General features: G+C 42.2%; 1 protein-coding gene and 1 long non-coding RNA gene across 2 annotated transcripts in view; one reads left to right on the top strand and one right to left on the bottom strand.

Annotated features, from left to right (window-relative positions):
• UBR4 (ubiquitin protein ligase E3 component n-recognin 4) overlaps nucleotides 1-11,573 on the bottom strand; it is a 141,357-nt gene extending 129,784 nt beyond the window's left edge. The window contains 3 exon segments of the mRNA XM_033228081.1: nucleotides 637-740; nucleotides 2,670-2,767; nucleotides 11,319-11,573. Of these exon segments, the coding sequence (XP_033083972.1) occupies nucleotides 637-740; nucleotides 2,670-2,767; nucleotides 11,319-11,494 (378 nt within the window). The 5' untranslated portion in view covers nucleotides 11,495-11,573.
• Nucleotides 11,574-11,590: 17 nt separating this feature from the next.
• On the top strand, nucleotides 11,591-16,222 carry LOC117093221. Its single transcript, XR_004441069.1, has 3 exons — nucleotides 11,591-11,805; nucleotides 12,197-14,658; nucleotides 15,086-16,222. It is a non-coding gene; the product is annotated as an uncharacterized LOC117093221 (long non-coding RNA).
• Nucleotides 16,223-20,290: the final 4,068 nt, after the last annotated feature.

The following is a 20,290-nucleotide window of genomic DNA, read 5'->3' as shown; positions in this document are numbered from 1 at the left end:
CTAAAGCAAAGACTGCAAGCTGATGTCCTTAGACTGTACGTAGCTTGCAGATGTCTTATTGTTCTCACAATATTTTTTTAAAATTTGAAGTGAATAAAAAGATTCACATGCAAATCCAAACTTCTCACTCTCAAATAATTCACAGTATAGCAACCTTGCACCTCCATTCCTGCATGGTAGTAATAAGCCAGAGCCAAATAGTGGTTGGCCCCTTTAGTTGGGGCCTGCAATCTTCTCAATTAGCACACTTTACTCATTTTCTGTTACCTACCTGGCCAGCCTGGGCAAAATGGCAAAACCCTGACTCCACAAAAAATACAAAAATGTGTAATCCTTGAGAAGATTCTGTAGCCCCATGTACCAGAGGCCGGCAAAATACAGCTCCAATTCAACCACTGCCTGTTTTTGTAAACAAAGTTTACTGGAACACAGCCATGTTCATCATTTACATATTAATCTATGGCTGTTTTCACACTAAAAAGGCAAAGTTAACCAGCTACAACAGATAACATACAGCTTGCAAATGATTTTCTATCTGGCCTATTACAGAAAAAGTTCACTGACCTCTGCTCTATGCCACTAGTCAGTTATAATACTGCTTCGAAATAGGGCAAGAACTGGGCCCATCACTCTCACCTGGGACACAGCACAAGCCTCATCTGGATTCTCCAGACGCAGGAGAGAAAACTCAATTAGAACTTTACAGGCTGCTGCCACTGACTGAAGTTGGTTCCGGGGAACTGAGAAAGTAATAAACATTACTTAATTTCAGACTGCTCAGCCTTGGTCAATAAATCAAGCAAAGTAAGTATTGAGCTCTATGTCCAACATTCCCAATATCATAACAATTATCCAGAGCCAAAAACCCAAGGGGTGAACAAAGGTATTTTAACATCAATAACTATCAGATCAATTTATCTCATATTTACTAGAAATCAGGATAACTGTAATAGGAAATACTTATATCACACCAGTGCAAAGCACTTCAAATGTACTAACTCATCTAATTCTTAAACCAATTCTATGAGGCAGATATTCATATTATCCCTGTCCATTTTTAACAGCTGAGCTAACTAAATGACTAGACAAAAGTCACACAGCTAGATTTAAATTCAGGCAGTCAGCCTCTAGAGTTCATGCTCTTAACCACTAAATCAGGAGTGTGCAACCTTTTGGCTTCCCTGCGCTACACCGGAAGAATTGTCTTGGGCCACACAAAAAATATACTAACAGTAACAATAGCTGATGAGCTTTTTAAAAAAAAAAAAAAAATCTCATAACGTTTTAGGAAAGTTTATGAATTTGTGTTGGACCAAATTCAGAGCCATCCCGTGGCCCTAAGGCCGTGAGCTGGACAAGCTTGCACTAGACGATACTACTACTCCTTCCCAAAGATTCCAAAATGATGTCCTGGTCAGGCGTAGTGGCTCACACCTATAATCCCAGCACTTCGGGAGGCTGAAGCAGGTGGATCACTTCAGCCCAGCAGTTCGAGACCAGGTTGGGCCGGCATGGTGAAACCCCATCTCTACCAAAAATACAAAAATTAGTCTCATAACTCAATCTCAAAATAAATAAATAAATGGATAAAATGTTTAAGTATAACTTAAAAAAATAAAATGACTTCCTTACACAAAGTTTCTCCAAGCTAAAACTGATTCTTCTGCCAGTAGCCAGAGCCTGTAATAAACAGTATCTGACACTGAAGGATTACTCAGTAACTGGAAGAATTGTCTTGGGCCACACAAAAAATACACTAATTCTTCAGTGTCCTTTCGGTTTACTTGCTTAGCAAACTATTCAAATAAACAAATATGGTGACTCCTGCCTGTAACCCCAGCACTTTGGGAGGCCAAGCCAGGAGGATTGCTTGAGCCCAGGACTTCCAGACCAGCCTGGGCAACAAAGAGAGACCCTGTCTCTACAAAAAAAATAAAATATTAATTGCACGTATTGGCTTGTGCCTGTAGTCCCAGCTAGGACTGGGGAGGCTAAGGCAGGAGAATCACTAGAGCCCAGGAGTTCAAGGCTGCAGTGAGCTATGATCACACCACTGCACTCCAGCCTGGGTGACAGAGCAAGACCCTGTCTCTAAAAAAAGCAAAATTAAAATAATTAGAATTCTTCAGAACTATTTGAGTCAAGATTTTAGAAAAGTGTAAAAATTCAGAAATTTAAAATAGGACTTAGCCATTTTGGGGGTAGAAAAATGAAGAAAATAGAGAACTGAAGTTGAAATCCCTTCATATACCAGAGAACACAAGGGAGAATCCACATCCTCACCAAAACCAAATAGGGAATAGAGCCTTGAGTGGCTGCTAGCTCCAGAGGTCAGTATCCACCACACTCTTCCCCAGGAAATTAACACACCAGTAATTACATGAGAAAACAAAAAAATGCTTTGGATTAAGAAGGGAAAGGAGGTTGACTTAATACTTATAAAGCAGGTGTCCAAGCCAAGTAGTTTTAAAATTCCACTTGGTTAGCCTAGGTAAGGGAACTTCTGGAGCCTCATCCTAGCTGACAGTTGTCTCCACTCTTGGGTGAGCAGCTTAGGAGTGCTAAAACCTAGACTTCATTAACAACTTGTTCAGATACACTAACAAGAGGATAAACAATTCCCCTATTCACAAGCCCTCAGAAGGCAGGGACAAGAGTGGAATACTTACTGAGACTGCAAACTGTTGTAATATAGTGTGTGGAAAGTGCAACAAAAGATGAGTAGAATGGCTCATATTGCTTCTCATGGTGCAGGATTTCTGATTCACTGCAAAAATAATAATAATTCAGCCAGCATCTACTTAGCGCTTACCATGTGCCAGATACCCCTTTATGGATATTACATTATTTAATCCTCGCTACCTGGTAGATAGTATCATCAACCTATTCCCATTCAAGATTGGGAAAGACGGGGCGGGCGGATCACCTGAGGTGAGGAGTTCAAGACTAACTTGGCCAGCATGGTGAAAACCCGTCTCCACTAAAAATGCAAAAATCAGCCAGACGTGGTGGCATGTGCCTATAGTCTCAGCTCCTCAGGAGGCTGAGGCAGGAGAATTGCTTGAACTTGGGAGGCAGAGGTTGCAGTGAGCCAAGACTGCACCACTGCACTCCAGCCTAGGCGATAGAGTGAGACTCCATCCCAAAAAAAGATTGGGAAGGTGAAGCTTAGAGAATTCAAATTAAATATCTCATTCAAGGTCATCAGGCTTAGGAAGAAGCAGAGACTAACAAACAGAAAACATTTTCAAAGTCAAGCAGAACTAATGAAATGCAAATAAAGACCTAACAGGATACCAATCTGTTCTGTATTACTGGCTGGCAAAGACCGATCACTAATATGCCTTCATTATTGATAGCCGAAAAGGGGCAGACCAGAGTACTCAATATACTGTTAGTGGGAATACAGATTAAAGTAACCAATTTTAGACCAAATAAGTCTGGCCTGTAATGCAGTAACTTAAAAAGAATCAACAATTCAAGATAAGAAGTCATATGATGAATGCTAAAATCCAAAATTCACTTGATAACAGAGTCATCCCCTACTCCAGCCCCCTGACTGTAGACTAAAGTGAGATCACAAAAGAGTCAGTGATTTTTTTTTTTTTAACCACATCCTTTATCCTTAGCTGGGGAAATGCCCTATTCTGAAAAAATCTAAAGGCCAACTAGGTTTAAAGGCTGGATATATTTAAAGTCATTCTATCAAATCAGGTGCTAATCCACAATTGATGAAACATGGGCTGGGCACGGTGGCCGGCCGGGTATGGTGGCTCATGCCTGCAATCCCAGCACTTTGGGAGGTAGAGGTGGGTGGATGACGAGGTCAGGAGTTCAAGACCAGCCCTCAGCCAAGAAGGTGAAATCCCATCTCTACTAAAGTTACAAAAATTAGCAAGGTGTGGTGGTACGCGCCTATAATCCCAGCTACTCAGGAGGCTGAGGTAGAGGACTGCTTGAACCAGGGAGGCGGAGGTTGCAGTGAGCCGAGATCGGGCCACTGCATTCCAGCCTGGGCGACAGTGAGACTCCGTCTCAGAAAAAAAAAAGAAACATGAAGGTAAAGCAAAGACTAAAATATATTTTATTAAATGGAAAGAACAACAGTGTGGTTGAATAGTTTCCTTAGTGAGTCAATTCCCAGCAAGAAGTATCAACCTATGGCGGGAAGCATTGTAGCTGGTGGCTCAAGCCTGTAATCCCAGCACTTTGGGAGACAGAGGCTGGGGGTTAGGGTTAGGAGTTCGAGACCAGCCTGGCCAATATGGTGAAACCCCGTCACTAATAAAAATACAAAAATTAGCCAGGTGTGGTTGCACCCGCCTGTAGTCCCAGCTACTCATAAGGCTGAGGTACAACAATTGCTTAAACCAGGCAGGCAGAGTTGCAGTGAGCTGAAATTGTGTCACTGCACTCCAGCCTGGGCCAAAGAGTGAGACTCCAACTCAAAAAAAAAAAAAAGAGTATCAACCTAAGAAGGGAAATGTAAACAGAGTGAATACTCCATTCACTGCCTGCAAGACTATCTACTTGCCAAATGAACACAAGAGCCAAAAGGACAAGTCACTATTTGGAAGGTGCCAATGTCAGTGATGAATCACCTTAAATAACACTTGAGAGTCTGGCATTGCAAGCACTTTGCTATATGTAGAGCAAGGATAAATGGGTATGTATCAAAGATTAGTCCCTAACTCAGAGTAACTCCTTCACCAAGAAAAAAAATATTTATGGAGCATCTATGATGTGTGCAAGGATCCTCCTGCTAATTGAGGGTCATTTTCCATTTGTCAGGGTACATAAAAAGGAGAAAATAAAAACCTTTCTACAACAAGCAGCATTCAAAATTTCCTGGTGACTAAACACGGTTTTAAGGCTCACATGTACAGCAGAAAACTCCCTACTAAATCCCCATTTCTACCTCATATACTTAGTTTTTCCTTTACTTCCAGCCTTATACTTTCTTTTTTTGAGACAGAGTCTCGCTCTGTCGCCCAGGCTAGAGTGCAGAGGCATGATCTCAGCTCACTGCAACCTATGCCTCCCGGGTTCAAGCGATTCTCCTGCCTGAGTCTACTGAGTAGCTGGGATTACAGGTGCGTGCCACTACGCCCGGCTAATTTTTGTATTTGTTTTAGTAGAGACGGGGTTTCACCATGTTGGTTAGGCTGGTCTTAAACTCCTGACCTCATGATCCACCCGTCTCCGCCTCCCAAATTGCTGGGATTACAGGCCTGAGCCTCCACGCCCGGCCCCACCCTTATACTTTCTTATTCGTTTTTCTAAGGCTTTCCCATTCTGCCATTTGATGTTATTTTACCGGATTTATTTACCTTTCCTGATTTGTTTCCAAAGTTCAGAGCTGCTTACCCCCACTTTTTCCAGCTGAACAGGTTTACCAATCTAAGAGAAATACTGCCCACCCAAAGGATGGACTTAGCCTATTGCTTTCATACCAATTCTGAGAATGAAATATACACTTAAAAATATATATAGGAGTAAACTCATTTAATTGCCTGGTTCAGTATCATCCTATTGTGATCTAATGAACCCAACTTCCTCCCCTAGAAATACAAAACATCCTTATTCCAATAAAGAAACAGGAAGAATGCGTTTTGGGGAAAGACAGACACTGGCAGAGGAAAAATGGAACAATCTTCAGCTCTACTTACAATGTGCATTGGACAACTAAGGATAAACCTGGGAAAAAAATTGGTTTTGAAGACTTGAAGGAGGAAATAAGAAGTAATGGACATTGTCATATCTCTTGATTTTAAAGAAACAGTGTGCATGAGCCAGCTAATAGGGATGTGCTGCCATCATTTCCAACCTCACTCATTCCCTGAGAAAATGATAGACACCAAGACACCAGAGAATAAGAAATGGAAAAACAGAACAAAGGACAAAAAGTTGAGTAGGAAGGAGAAGAATGAAGAAATGGAAGCAAATATAAAGTACAGGAAGGAAAATAAAGAGACGTGAAAATATGTCTTTGCTCTAATTGGTCAAGTATCTTCCTGAACCACCTGCCGCTCCTAATGAACTGCAACAACAGCACCGCTGAGCCTGAAACACTGTGGATAGACAGAGAATCTGAAGCTTTTATACTCTATACCAAATAAATGTGATGCAGAGTACAAAGCGAAACAGCAGCTAAGCAGAGAGGTCAGAGAAATCCAATTTGATGTGTAAGTGAAAAAAGAACTGGCAGCGTCTGGAAAAATCTAGCTCTTTTTAGGAAGAAATGGGAATCTGAGGAGGGGCATCATAAAAGACTAAAGATTCAACTCCCTTCTCCCTCTTCAATATCATACTATCAATCTTTTTTGTAAATGGTGGAAATTTCACAAGCTCCTTTCTCAAGTATACATACAATCCATTATGCTTATTCCTATCTTTCTATCTATAATCTGCTGCATGTTAACAGAAGAACTGAAAACTGTCTTTCAGATACTTCCCTCATACTCTTGACAAATCTGTGGTTAATGTGAAACCGAGACATGGAAACAGGAGTCAAAGACTAATCTCACAATCATTATCTATCTTTTGGTGGTGGGCTTTTTTTTTTTTTCTTTAGGTCAATTATCAATTTACATCCTACTGCTTACAAATTCAAAAGATCACAGCATTAGTGCATCCCTTTCTTCCTTTCAAGATTTTTAGGAAATTACTGTGCATTATCTAGTGGAAATGTTGTAACAGTCTCCCCCTTCCAAAGTAGGTCTCTTTGCCCTTAAATTCTAACAAATATCTGGAAACAGAAACCTCGAACAGGTTTATCATTTAAAAGGCCAGGTCAGCCCAGAAAGAATTGGCTCAAAGAGAAGGAGCATATTTCTTTTTATCTACAAAGAGTCAAACTGTCCAATGATAACCATGCTCACCAGCCTATCTTGCACAGAGTTAACAAAGGAATTATCTGTACCTTAACACAGAAGGCTACATTCAGCAATGATTATTATACTAACTAATCCCAAGGAGGGCATGTGCTCCATTGAGCTAGTTCTGCTCCATTTCTGGCTTGGAAAAGTAACAGTGTTACTTTAAAATGTTCTTTAAACTATGTATTAAGTAACAGCGTTAGAAAGAGTTTAAACTGGGCCTAGTGGTGGGAGCCGGTAGTCTAGCTAGCTACTGTAGCTACTCAGGAGGCTGAAGTAGGAGCATCCCATGAGCCCAGGAATTTGAGGCTACAGTAAGCTATAATTGTCCCACTGTACTCCAGTCAACAGAGGGAGATCCCGTATTGTTTTCTTTTGTTTTGTTTTTTAGACGGAGTTTTTATCTTGTTGCCCAAGCTAGAGTGCAATGGTGCAATCTCAGCTCACTGTAACCTTCGCCTCCTGGGTTCAATCAATTCTCCTGCCTCAGCCTCCCGTGTAGCTGGGATTACATGTGTTACAGATGCGTGCCACCACGCCTGGCTAATTTTTTGTAGTTTTAGTAGAAACAGGGTTTCATCATGTTAGCTAGGCTGGCTCAAACTCCTGACCTCAGGTTATCCTCCCGCCATGGCCTCCCAAAGTGCTGAGATAACAGGCGTGAGCCACTGTGCCAGGCCAACCCTGTCTCTTAAAAAAGAAAAAATATTTTAGTAGTCTTTTTAAGACATGCTAGCTAGCTACATGCTATGGAGAAAAATCTTCCCTTTAAATAAATTCAGATATCTTTTTCTTTTAAAAAATCTAATGACTTGAGAGTATGCTTTCCAACTTGTTGATCTATTTCTCCTCTGTTTCAGTTTGGTTGCAAAGTCAAACTTAAGAATTAGGGGTTAGACCTAGGAATGTTTAATCTACCTTTTCTTCAAAAGGTCAATTTCAACTATTAAAAAAGGTAGAATGTGGTGTACTGAGGAGTCTCGAGCACATCATCGTTCTCAACAGTCAAGAGATAAATACAATGGATAAGCAGGCTACCAGGTAGAAAGTAATAGCTGGCATGATGGAGCCAGGATATCAAAAACGGAAGCAGAAAGTAGTAGACTGCAACAGAGAAACAGATGGTCCCCGGTGACAAGGAAGAAAAACCATGGCAGGCTTAACAAGAGAAAGAAACCAGGAAACTACAGAAGATGGGAGTGGCAAGCACAGAACTAAAGTAGCAGCCTAGATGTCTCAACCTCTGATTAGCTAGAAAACAAGGACCACCTCAGCATCTACAGTGTTGGCTTTGATCTGGTACTATAGCTTCCTAAGCAAGACATACTCCCACAATTCTGAGGCCTTCACTTTTTGGAAAGACAAGTAAATAAAACCTTTGGGCTGGGCGCAGTGGCTCACGCCTGTAATCCCAGCACTTTGGGAGGCCAAGGCAGGTGGATCACCTGAGGTCAGAAGTTCAAGATCAGCCTGGCCAGCACGGTGAAACCTCATCTCTACTACAAATACAAAAATTAGCTAGGTCTGGTGGCGCACGTCTATAATCCCAGCTACTGGGGAGGCTGAGGCACAAGAATCACTTGAGCCTGGGAGGCGTAGGTTTCAGTGAGGTAAAATCATGCCACTGCACTCCAGCCTGGGCGACAGAGCAAGACTCTGTCTCTAAATAAATAAATAAATAAATAAATCTATCTATCTTTTGAAACCCTGAATAATGATAGCAGGGTATAATCCGTGTGCTCCAAGCTAGGGGTTGGCAAACTGGCCTGCAGGCCAAATCCAGAAAGTCAGCTGTTTTTGTATGGCTAACAGCGGTTGAAAAAAAAAAAAAATCAAAAGAATAGTTTGTGACATGTAAATATCACATGAAATTCAAATTTCACTGCCCACAGACACAATTTTAAACACAGCCATGCCCATTCATTTATGTATGATGTGTGGCTGCTTTCACACAATGATGGCAGAGTTGAGCAGTCCACACAGAGACCACATGTCCCAAAATTATTTACTATCTGGCCATTTACAGGACGTTTGCCGACTCCTGCTTTATAATAAACTGAACACTTGATACGTTTAGCCGTTCTCACTGTAAAGAACTTGTAAGCCAGGTATTTCTTCCAGAAATTTTTCTTTAGATCATACTCCTCTCACACAGCCTGCAGAGGACACACAGGCTTTCAAAGTTAACTGAGCTCCAAAAACCAGAAGACTTAAAAGATCTTGCCTTCTGGTCAGGCACAGTGGCTCATGCCTGTAATCCCAGCACTTTGGGAGGCTGAAGCGGGTGGATCACAAGGTCAGGAGATAGAGACCATCCTGGCTAACACGGTGAAACCTCGTCTCGACTAAAAATACAAAAAATTAGCTGGGCATGGTGGCACGTGCCTGTAGTACCAGCTACTCGGGAGGCTGACACAGAAGAATGGTGTGAACCTGGGAGGTGGAGCTTGCAGTGAGCTGAGATGGCGCCACTGCACTCCAGCCTGGGTGACAGAGCAAGACTCCGTCTCAAAAAAAAAAAAAAGAGAGAGATCTTGCTTTCCAATACATGCATTACCAAAGAGCCATCAGTTTGGACTTGTTTTCTAAACCATAAAGAGAAATCTTATTAATGTCTACAAATACAACTCGTGATTATCTGTACAAACAGACGGTATGGCAGAGACCACTACCACATATATGGCAAAATTCAAACCTAGTGATGTATTTGGTTGGAGGGTGTTCCTTAAGTATTACAGCTTTAAAGGCATGGCCCCCGAATACAGGATTTACGGAAGAGTATCAACAAATTATTAATACTTTATAAGCTATCCAGCTCATGTCCAGAAAAACATAAAAGCAAATGTTCTAAAAAGACTGGAACATTACTGATTCTACATAACATGAGTATGAGTCAGGAAAAATACTGCCAATCCAAATGTTTAAAACAAAAAGCAGCTACATAATTTGAAAGTAGTATATTTGAAACCTGTTTACATCTTCAGAACATTCCTGGCCTGATGATCAGATAGGAAAACCCATCTGTAAAGCTGACTGTGAGTTACCAAACCCAACCATTATTTTATTATAATTTGTTAAAAACTCTGCATACAGGTCAGGCGCGGCGGCTCACGCCTGTAATCCCAACACTTTGGGAGGCCGAGGTGGGCGGATCACAAGGTCAGGAGATGGAGACCATCCTGGCTAACACGGTGAAACCCCGTCTCTACAAAAAATACAAAACAGTAGCTGGGCGTGGTGGCGGGCGCCTGTAGTCCCAGCTACTCGGGAGGCTGAGGCAGGAGAATGGCGTGAACCCAGGAGGCAGAGCTTGCAGTGAGCCGAGATCGTGCCACTGCACTCCAGCCTGGGCGACAGAGCAAAACTCTATCTCAAAAAAAAAAAAAAAAAAACTGCATCCAAAGGATTACAAGCCTAACAACAACAAAAAGCACAAAAACAAGCAATTTGTCAAACCATGGGCCTCCTTTGAGTAACAAATAGCAATTTCTAGCCTCTGTAGAGCACCTAGATATACCCTTGCCATCATGAAGCTAAAATGACCCAGTTAACAATTGCAGGGAGTTGCTGAAATGAGGTATGGCTAGAAAAATGAAAGTCAGTCTGGCTTTAAAAGCAAAAGTCTACCATTAAACTAATGAAAGACTGCTCTGAGCACAGTATGTCAGGAAAAGGAAGGCACTCTGAGATCACCATCTGTGTACCTATATAATAACTCTCACTAGCTAAGAATCGCTGTGCAAAAAGACAAAAACACACAAAAGGAAACCAACAGATAGTACCGTTTGTAAAAGAATGTGATGATATTTTAATGCAAGGGGGATGGGAGGCAGAGAGAGAACACACACACCACACATCCTCTGGTAAACTGACCTCTCAGACTCACACACTGAAATGTTTTTAATCAAAGACCAATACAGTAGGAATGCACAAGAAGTGCAACGTAAAAAGAGGTCATCAATGGTAGCTAGTGGCTTTAGTCACAGAAATAGCACGTGCCCCCACTGATTACAGCACCGCGGGGAGACCGTTATTAAATTATACCGTACGGCTCCGCTCCGGCCCAGGCTAGGGGGATGAGTGCGAGCGAGAAATGCAAACTCATCTGTGACTTGACCCAAGGGGCAGCCCCGTGAACATTCCCTTAAGAGGGCGAATGCATCTCAAAGTCACTCTCAACCGCGTCCGGCCACGCCCTCCCGCAAGGGAGGCCGCAAAAGTTTTGCTCGAGAGGGGAAACTGAGGTAGAGGTGATTTACATGGGTTGGCGGAAGGAAACCCGGGCAAGCCCTAGTCTCCCGGGACCCGGGAACCCCGAATCCGTGACTGGGGCGGGGATCCCCCAGGGTCAGGGGGCGGCTCGGGAAGCGGGTCCAGACGATCCGGCTCGAAATCCCCTCCCCCCCCACAGCGTCGCCCGCCGGAGCCGCCGCCCGGTACCTCTCGATGACTGAGGCCACCAGCTGCGGCAACTCCTTCATCTCGAAGGCGGAGTAGGACGCGGAGAGCAGGGGCCGCACCGCCACCTCCCAGCCTGGGGTCGTGTCCGCCCCCGTCGCCGGGGTCCCGGGCGCCGGCGCCGCTGCCGCCGCCTCTTCGCCGCCGCTCGTCGCCATCTTCCGTCGTACTACTGCGGCTCCCTCCGGGGGCTTGCCACCGGCCCAGCGCCGCCTCCCGGGAGGGGGCGGAAGTGACGCAATCTGTCGCGTCAGACTGCGCGCCGCCGTCATGGGTCAAAAACGCGACGCGCGGAGCGGCCTTTCCCCTCACCGGGGTCGAGCCGCCGCGAGGGAACGGATCGTAGTCGCTGCGCCTGCTCAGAAGGTAGCGCAGCGGGGAAAGGCGGGAGAGCGTTAACTTCTGAGTCTGCGCGGTGGGAGTTGCTCAAGCAGGTGGTAGCGACTTGGCTTCCGGGCAGCGGGGAAAGGTGAGTTTGGGGCATGGTTGGGTTCAGTGGGCAAGTCTAGGGCAGCGGAATTGACTACGCCTCGGCGAATAGAATGGCCCTGGCCTGGGACAGCCAAGGACGAGAAGGGGAGACCGAAGCCTGAAACGCTTTCACCCGCTTCTTGCCCTGCCTAGATCCCCCCAAAAGTAATACTAAAGCGCGCCACAGCTTACAAAGCTTTCTCCCTCCCACACCACCTTTTAATCGCTGATCCATATTCCCTTCGCGCTCAAATCTCTTCTGTTTGGATTGCCCTCATTAACAATCTTACCAACTCGTACAATGCATCCCACTTGGTAATCTGCCATGTATGGTTTCGTGTTCCCCTTTTTTCTACTGACAAGGAAAGAATGTAAGCTTTTATTCACAGATGTCTGAGACTTTTGCCGGTAAAATGATCTGGCTACAAGATCTAAGAGGGAAAAGCAGTTTGCTCGAGGAGAGGTATTCGTGCATTAAGAACAGTCCTGTGTGAGATATTGGTGGACAGCTTCAAGTTCTAGACCTGTGGCCTGTGGTCTACAGCCGGCCTAAATAAGACTTCGAAGAACTGTGAAGACGGTTTCAAGTTCCTAAAGCCCTGAAATTCTCCCCCAAGTTTAGGAGGAGCTTTTGTTCTTGGTGTGTAACACTGATAAACGAATTGGTACCTAGTGACTAATCTGCGCTTTTATTGAGATATGACATACTTGACCTTTTTTGAGACAGGATCCTGCTCTGTGGCCCAATAGCCCAGGCTGGAGTGCAGTGGCAGAGTTGCAGCTCGCTGCAGCCTCCACCTCCCTGGCTCAAGCGATCTTCCAGCCTCAGCCTCCCCAGTAACTGAGACTATACAGGTGCAGGCCACCACTCTTAATTTTTTTTTGTTTGTTTGATTTTAAGAGACAGGTAGGCCAAGCTGGTTTCGAAGTCCTAGGTACCTCCCACCTTGGACTCCCAAAGTGCTGGGGTTACAGGCTTGACCCACTGCGCCCAGCCTGCATCTTTACATTCGAAATAAAATTCAGTCAAGTTAAAGCCAGTCTTGGAGGAAAATGTGGCTTTGATGACAGCAGTAGGGGTTTTCCTTCAGTGTCTACTTACCAGAGGATAATAATAACAGCAAGTTTCTTAAACATAAAAACATCAGAAATGAAAAAGAACTTTCCATAACACTATAAATATTGCATTATTTCAAGATACTGAACCAGAGCCCTAAAGAAAGGCTGGAGACCCAGAATTTTATAATGACTTTGGAACATTAATTTTATTTTAACCAAAGGACAAAATTAATCTGCAAAGACTGTCTTGGAGAAATTTCAGGAAATAAAAGATGAAATGTTATTGCTCTCCTCCTTTCCCTCTCCGAGAGAATAAAAGGCAAATGCAAACTATCACAGGGAAATTTTCACCTGTACCTAAATTATTTATTATATACTTTATATTTCTGGTTAATAGATTGGGAGAGAGCACTCCAGATAAAGAAGTTCCTTTATAAATGCCACATTTATTTCAGTACTGGAGGTTCGGTCTTGTGTTGCCACAGAGATTTGGAATGGCATCTGTGTTATAAATTTAGATGACAGACTAATAAAAGACTTCTAGATGAAACACATGCTTCTAATATTCTGGTCCAGAAAATAAGACAGAAACTAAAGAATAATAAATAACTTTTATGAATTAACTGAAGGACTTAAAATATTAGTTCCATTCTAATAAGTGCCTGCCAAGGAACTGAAATTGAAAATGATCAAAGACATGATACAGTCATGTTACAGGGAATTCAATGAAGTAAAAATGGCAGACATTGATGAATGCTATGGTTTAAAGATTTGTGTAGAGGTAGTGATGAGGAGGCCTGCTGGGAGCTGCAAAAGTTCTGTACCTTGACACAGTTATGTTTACATGGATATGCACACACAGTAGTCACCGAGCCATGATTTGTACTTATGATTTGCACACTTTGGTGGTTGTAAATTGTACATCAATCTAAAATGAGGTCAGGGTGCCTCACTACAGGAGCTTCAAAAGGGAGAGACAGAACATCTTTTTTTTTTTTTTTTAAGCCATCTAATAGAGTTGCTTGAAATAAATCCTAATAGATACAATGTTTCTAGAAACAAGTAAATGAATAAACCTTAGCTGTTACCCTCTAGGAGCCAAGAGAGGTCAATCTGTTCTCAAGCTTTTACAAAGTTACAAGAACAAGTAATCAGTGCATATTGTGTTGAAACTCCTACTGCAATACTGAAAACTGCACGTGGAGAGTAGCTCCTTTTTGGTAATTCACAACGGAGCTAGTTTTCAAATTACCAAGAATATAAGGAATTAGATTAGAAGCCAAATTTAATTTAGAATTATAAGACATTATTTGTAATCCACAGTATTATTTTTCCCATGATACTTAACAATTCACCCAGTATGAACTTAAAAGGAAGAAGAAAACACACATTGCAGCCTTCTTGCTTTAAGAGTGAAAAAGAAACAATTTTGGTAACTGTGGAGGGACTAGAATACAATGTCACTTTAAGAAAGTTTTGACCCATCAGATTGAGAGACAGAGAGACAGACAGAAGGAGAGGGATAAATCAAATGTGGTAAAATGTTAACCTTTGGGGGATCTGGGTGGAGGGGATCTGGGAATTCTTTGTACTATTGCAACTTTTCTGTAACTCTGAAATTGCGTTGTCAAAAGAAAAACAGTTTATAAATACTTTGTGACCCATTTGCTTTATAATTAGGAAAACAGAGTATGATGACAGAGAGAGCCTTCTGTAGGCCTGATACTTAACAGAAGGAAAGTAGTTTACATGTAAACTCTGGGAAAAGTGGAGCCGAATGATTACACTGTGTGTATCCTTTAGCACTGTCTGGGGTGGGGACATGGGGGGTCAGTGCTCAGAGAGGGACTGTTCTGGCCTCCTTGGAAGGTATGTGCCTATAGTAAAAAGCATGAGTAAGATACCACATCTTCTAACTCCGTAACAACCAACCAAACTGATAATAGCATTTTAACTTATATCACCTTTTTTATAGGAGCGGATATATATTCCAGCAGGATGAGTATTTTAGCCCTCTTTGCAATTGCAGTCTTCATTATCATCAATAAACTGACCTCTGGTTGATTGGTCTAGTCTCGTTATTTTATCCCAGCACATGGGATATATGATACCATCAAAGCCATGATGTGAACAAACCATGAAGTATAATGGAGTTTGTTTGAGTAATTGTGCCTTTTAATTATAGTTTTAGTTTGCTTTCTTGACTTGCATTCATTCAGATTGCACATGAGGGGACAGAGAAGTGTGCTTCAATATAAAGCTGGGGCTATTTTACAAACACACCTTCCTAAATGTTCTTAGTCTCTATCCCTGGAAAAGTCACCTTCTCAGCATCATGGATCAGAAATAGATAAAAGCCTTAGTGCTTGTGGAAAACAGGCTTCTTCGTTGGAGGTCAGTCTCAACTAACTTCACACTCTGATTCCTAAAAAAAATGGGAAGGTGGGTGTGTACACATCCTTTATGTTATAAATTTCTTACTGGAAAGATGGCCTAAATATTAGACTTTCCCGAAAGAGTATTCAGTCTCATAAAAATCTCTAATGGAATAGCACTTAAGAATTTCAACTGTGTGACCACTAAAAATGGTGTAGATCCATTACCTCTCACACAGGCACTCTCCACGAGAGATTAAGTGATAAAAACCAAGCTGCAGAAGATTGTATTACCTGGAGAGATACCAAATTGTTCAGTTGTGACCTCTGGGAAACAGATGGTGGGGGAGGTTTTGAAGGGGACACTCACCTTAATTTGGGGGCACTGTTAAAAAAATTTTTTAACTTATATAGTCTTTTTAAAATAAAGAACTTAGCCACAAAATCAAAACAGCTGATTGATATGAAGCACCACTATCTCCATTATTGAAAGGTTGCTTCAAGAATGCTGAATAGTTTCAAGTTACATTTTACAAAAATGAAAGGGCACAGGATGTTGTCTACCTGTTTTAATTATGGAAGGATAATTGTCCATTTTTAAATGGTAAGATAGTTATAAAGAATAATGTTTTCCAAAGCAATACCAAAGAGATACTTTTCCCTTTTAGAATAGAAATTATGGTACCATGCAGCTTATTTCCCCATATTGATCATGTGAACATTTGTTTTAAGGAGTAAAAGGGTTTGTCAAACTTGGTGTCCATGGCATGCCAGAGATACAGATTGAACTATCTCTTGGCATTTCCATAAATATACAAAAATTAGCAGGGCATGGTGGCACACACCTGTAGCCCCAGCTACTCCGGAGGCTGAGGCAGAAGAATCGCTTGAACCGGGGAGGCAGAGGTTGTGGTGAGCCGAGATTGCACCACTGCACTCCCGCCCGGGTGACAGAGCAAGACTCTGTCTCAAAAAAAAAAATAATAATAATAATTAATGGGGCCAGGCACGGTGGCTCATGCCTATAATCCCAGCACTTTGGGAGGCCGGACAGGCGGATCACCTGAAGTCAGGAGTTCGAGACCAGCCTGGCCAACATGGTGAAACCCTATCTTTACTAAAAATACAAAAATTAGTCGGGCATGGTGGCACATTCCCGGGGTCCCAGCTACTCAGAAGGCTGAGGCAGGAAGATTTCTTGAACCTGGGAGGTGGAAATTACAGTGAGCCGAGATCAAGCGACTGCACTCCAGCCTGGGAGACAGAGTGAGACTCTGTCTCAAAACAAAAAAGAAAAAAAAAAAAAGGAAAAAAATTCCCTTACTAAGTCACCGAGGTCTTAGAAATTTGGGAAACTGGGGACAAAGTTCCTAAGGGTTCTGTGAGAAGGTACAGCCATTTGGGGAACTATTTGTCGAGGAGCAACTTCATGTCTGGGATAATAGGGAATTCAGAAAACAGTACAGCAGTCCCTGAGAGACACAATATCTGAAACAATAAAGGGTGCGGTGTATCACTCAGGAAGTTACGTGGTGAGCAGCCAGGATGGTTGAAGGTCCTGAGTAGCTGAAACCAATAGCGAAGACTTTATGGAGGAGTTCAGATTTGAGACAAGCCAGATTTTAAGCAGGGAAGAAAACATTCCAAGTAAACAATAGCTTCATGATTTAAAAGCAATTTTTAAATATTATTTATTTATTTTTGAGACAGGGTCTCACTGTGTCGCCCAGGCTGGAGTGCAGAGGCATGATCTTGGCTTACTGCAACCTTCGCCTCCTGGGTTCAAGTGATTCTCCTGCCTCAGCCTCCCAAGTAGCTGGGATTATAGACATGCACCACCATGCCTGGCTAATTTTTTTTTTTTTTTTTTTTTGGTAGAGATGGGGTTTCAGGTTTCACCATGTTGGCCAGACTGGTCTCGAACTCCTGATCTCAAATGATCTGCCTGCCTTGGCCTACCAAAGGGCTGGGATTATAGGCGTGAGTCACCATGCCTCGCCTACAAGCAAAATTTTAAATAATTAGGAATCAGGAAATGAGTCTTGGGATGATTCTGATGATACCTTGTGTAATAGACTCTTCAGAAGTATAGCAATTTATGTGCCAGGTGCAGTAGCTCATGCCTGTAATCCCAGTATTTTTTGAGGCTGAGGAGGGAGGATCACTTGAGCCCAGGTGTTCAAGGCTGCAGTGAGCTATGACTGTGCCACTGCTCTCCAGCCTGGGTGACAGAGACGCTGCCTCAAAAAAAAAAAAAAAAAAAAAAAGCAATTTATAAAGGCAATGAAATTACAATTCTGAAATTTTCAAATTGAAAGATGCCTTACAGAGCACATAACTTGTACCCACACACAAATAATGAAACTAGTTAAGATTAGGTAGCTTACATTAAAGTCTCTTAAATTAGGAATTGAGTATTTTTTCTATCAGACTTTGTTCCAGAAAGTATTTCAGTCATCTTTATGAATACATGATATTCAAGATGCATTAGTTGAGCCCTTATCAAAACATCTCATGTACCCCGTAAGTATATATGCCATGTACCCACAAAAAATTTAAATAACTTTAAAAGATCCATTAGTTGAAAAAACAAGTAACAGAATTAAACAGCATCATCTCATTTAAGAAAACATTGTATACAAGAACAAACACTAGACTACCAGTGCTCATATACGTAATTAATGAATACTAAAACAAATTAGTTTTTGTTTGTTTTTGTTTTTGTTTTTTTGAGACAGGGTCTCACTGTTGCCCAAGCTGAAGTGCAGTAGCATGTTCATGGCTCACTGCAGCCTCGACCTCCCAGGCTCAAGTGATCCTCCCACCTCAGCCTCCTGAGTAGCTAGGACCACAGGCCCATGCCACCAGGCCTGGCTACTTTTTTAAAAATTTTTTGTAGATAGGGTCTTGCTATGTTGCACAGGCTGGTCTGGAACTCCTGGGCTCAAGAGATCCTCCACTATGGCCTCCCAAAATGCTGGGATTATAGGCATGAGCCATCAAGCCCAGCCAGATCTCTTTAAGTGAAATGTTGTAGGGGGCCCCAAAGTTAACCTAATTAATGAAGACAGGAGAAGAGGTAAGTCAAGGAATACACACACACACAAAAAAACAAGGAATGACAAGAAAGCAAATAGATCAGAGAATTGAGAGAGGAAAGATACAGTCTCAGCAGCCATTGGTGGAGACTAAGCATAGCTGCTCAGAACCGAATGCTGCTTTAAGATTAAGGAAAGTTGAGAACTAAGAAAAGATTTAAATTGGACTGTGGCATTAGCATTAACTATTTTAAGCACTTGGCCAGGCAGGGTGGCTCACACCTGTAATCCCAGCACTTTGGGAGGCCAAGGCCAGCGGATCACTTGAGGCCAGGAGTTCAAGACCAGCTTGGCCAATACAGTGAAACCCCGTCTCTACTAAAAATACAAAAAATTAGCCGAGCGTGGTGGCATGCGCCTATAGTCCCAGCTGCTTGGGAGGTGGAGGTTGCAGTGAGCCGAGATTGTGCCACTGCACTCCAGCCTGGGCAACAAAGTGAGACTCTGTCTCAAAAAAAAAAAAAAAAAAACACTTCTTTGAGGTGACTTGGATTACAGCTGAAATACAGGGAATTTTACTAAAGGACAAAAGGACAAATAACTTCCCTCCCATTAGCTTGTTTCAGATTCTGGCACACTGGTAAATAAAAACTAGAATCTTGCAGGCTAACCTTGCACATATGTATGAAAGACTGTCAGAATTCCAGCCCAGCTTTCTCAAAACTAGGGCAGCATTTTTTTAACTTGTACCTACTCTCTTCTCCCAGGTTATGTTAAAATATGCCTTGGGTCAGGATGATAGATGCCTGTTTTTTTCTGGAGATTCCTACATGTTCAGTCACTCAATATCAAATTGACGATTAATAAAATGGTTGTCATTTCCTCTTCCTTCTCTACCATCAGCATATGACCACAGAAAGATGACAAATTTTTAGATAACCTGACCAACCCATATATGATTAAACTGACATGTTTCCTTACTAAAATAAAATACCCTTACTTTAGGTCTTCACTGCTTTTATCTCCTCTAATGTGAAAAGGGCCTCAAAGTGATCTTCTAAGACACAAAAGAGGACTTAAACAGTGTCATTTGTCACTTGCTTTATTCAGACATTCGAGTGTACCTCTTTCGCCACAGGGCTAGAGGTGGTCTACTCTGTACATACATTTCACAGTAAAGAAAAATTCTGTCATTCCCCAACTCTATGACCAAGGAAAACTTTTAGGATTTCTTTAATTTGTAGCAGAGACACAGTGGCCTAGCCAATCGGCAGTGCTATAAACAGTATGCCAGTTTCCCACCCCCACCCTTTTTTCCTCTTTTTTAAAGCTTCAAAGGTTTAAATAAGACCTTATTTAAACTTAAAATAAGACTTATTTTAAGTCTTATTTAAGATCAATAAGACTTAAAATTTCCTCATTTAAAGAGAAATATGATGCCCCACATGTTAATTTATATTAAAAACTAAAAATAAATAATGGGTTCTTAAACAAGGACATCTTTAAATAGGTTATGATTAGACCAGCCTGTGAGTGAAATGAGAGATTATCTCTTCTCCCTGGAAATGTCTTCGAGGGTCAGACAATTCAGTAGTTTTTAAAAGGCCCCAACTCACACATCTCAGGTGAAAAGTATAGGCAATGGGCAACAAACAAGACGCTAATGACTTGGCTTCTGATAAATTGAAACAAACATTTGGTGGCCCAGCCTAATGAGTGACAGCATGAAACTAGAGGTTTAACGTAAGTTTTGACATTACATATAGATCCCCAACCCTAAGTTACTTTGGAGGGAAGCCATGAGAGGCTGGATCAGTCCTCGAGCCTCAGCTAAGGATGGATCCTATTTCTTCCCAGTGCAAAACAACAAATGCACCTGTAAGGTGGAGTCAGCAAGGAGAGTTCCCCTCTTACTTTGAAGCAAGAGATGGAAAAAGTCAGAAAGATTTCTAGAGAAAATTGGGAAACACAAAAGGCAAAGTAAAACTTTAAACAGGCCTCACAACAATCA

The sequence above is a fragment of the Trachypithecus francoisi genome, unplaced genomic scaffold (assembly GCF_009764315.1).
Source record: "Trachypithecus francoisi isolate TF-2019V2 unplaced genomic scaffold, Tfra_2.0 Lachesis_group12, whole genome shotgun sequence".
NCBI lineage: Eukaryota > Metazoa > Chordata > Mammalia > Primates > Cercopithecidae > Trachypithecus > Trachypithecus francoisi.
This window is presented reverse-complemented; position numbering and strand designations above follow the sequence as displayed.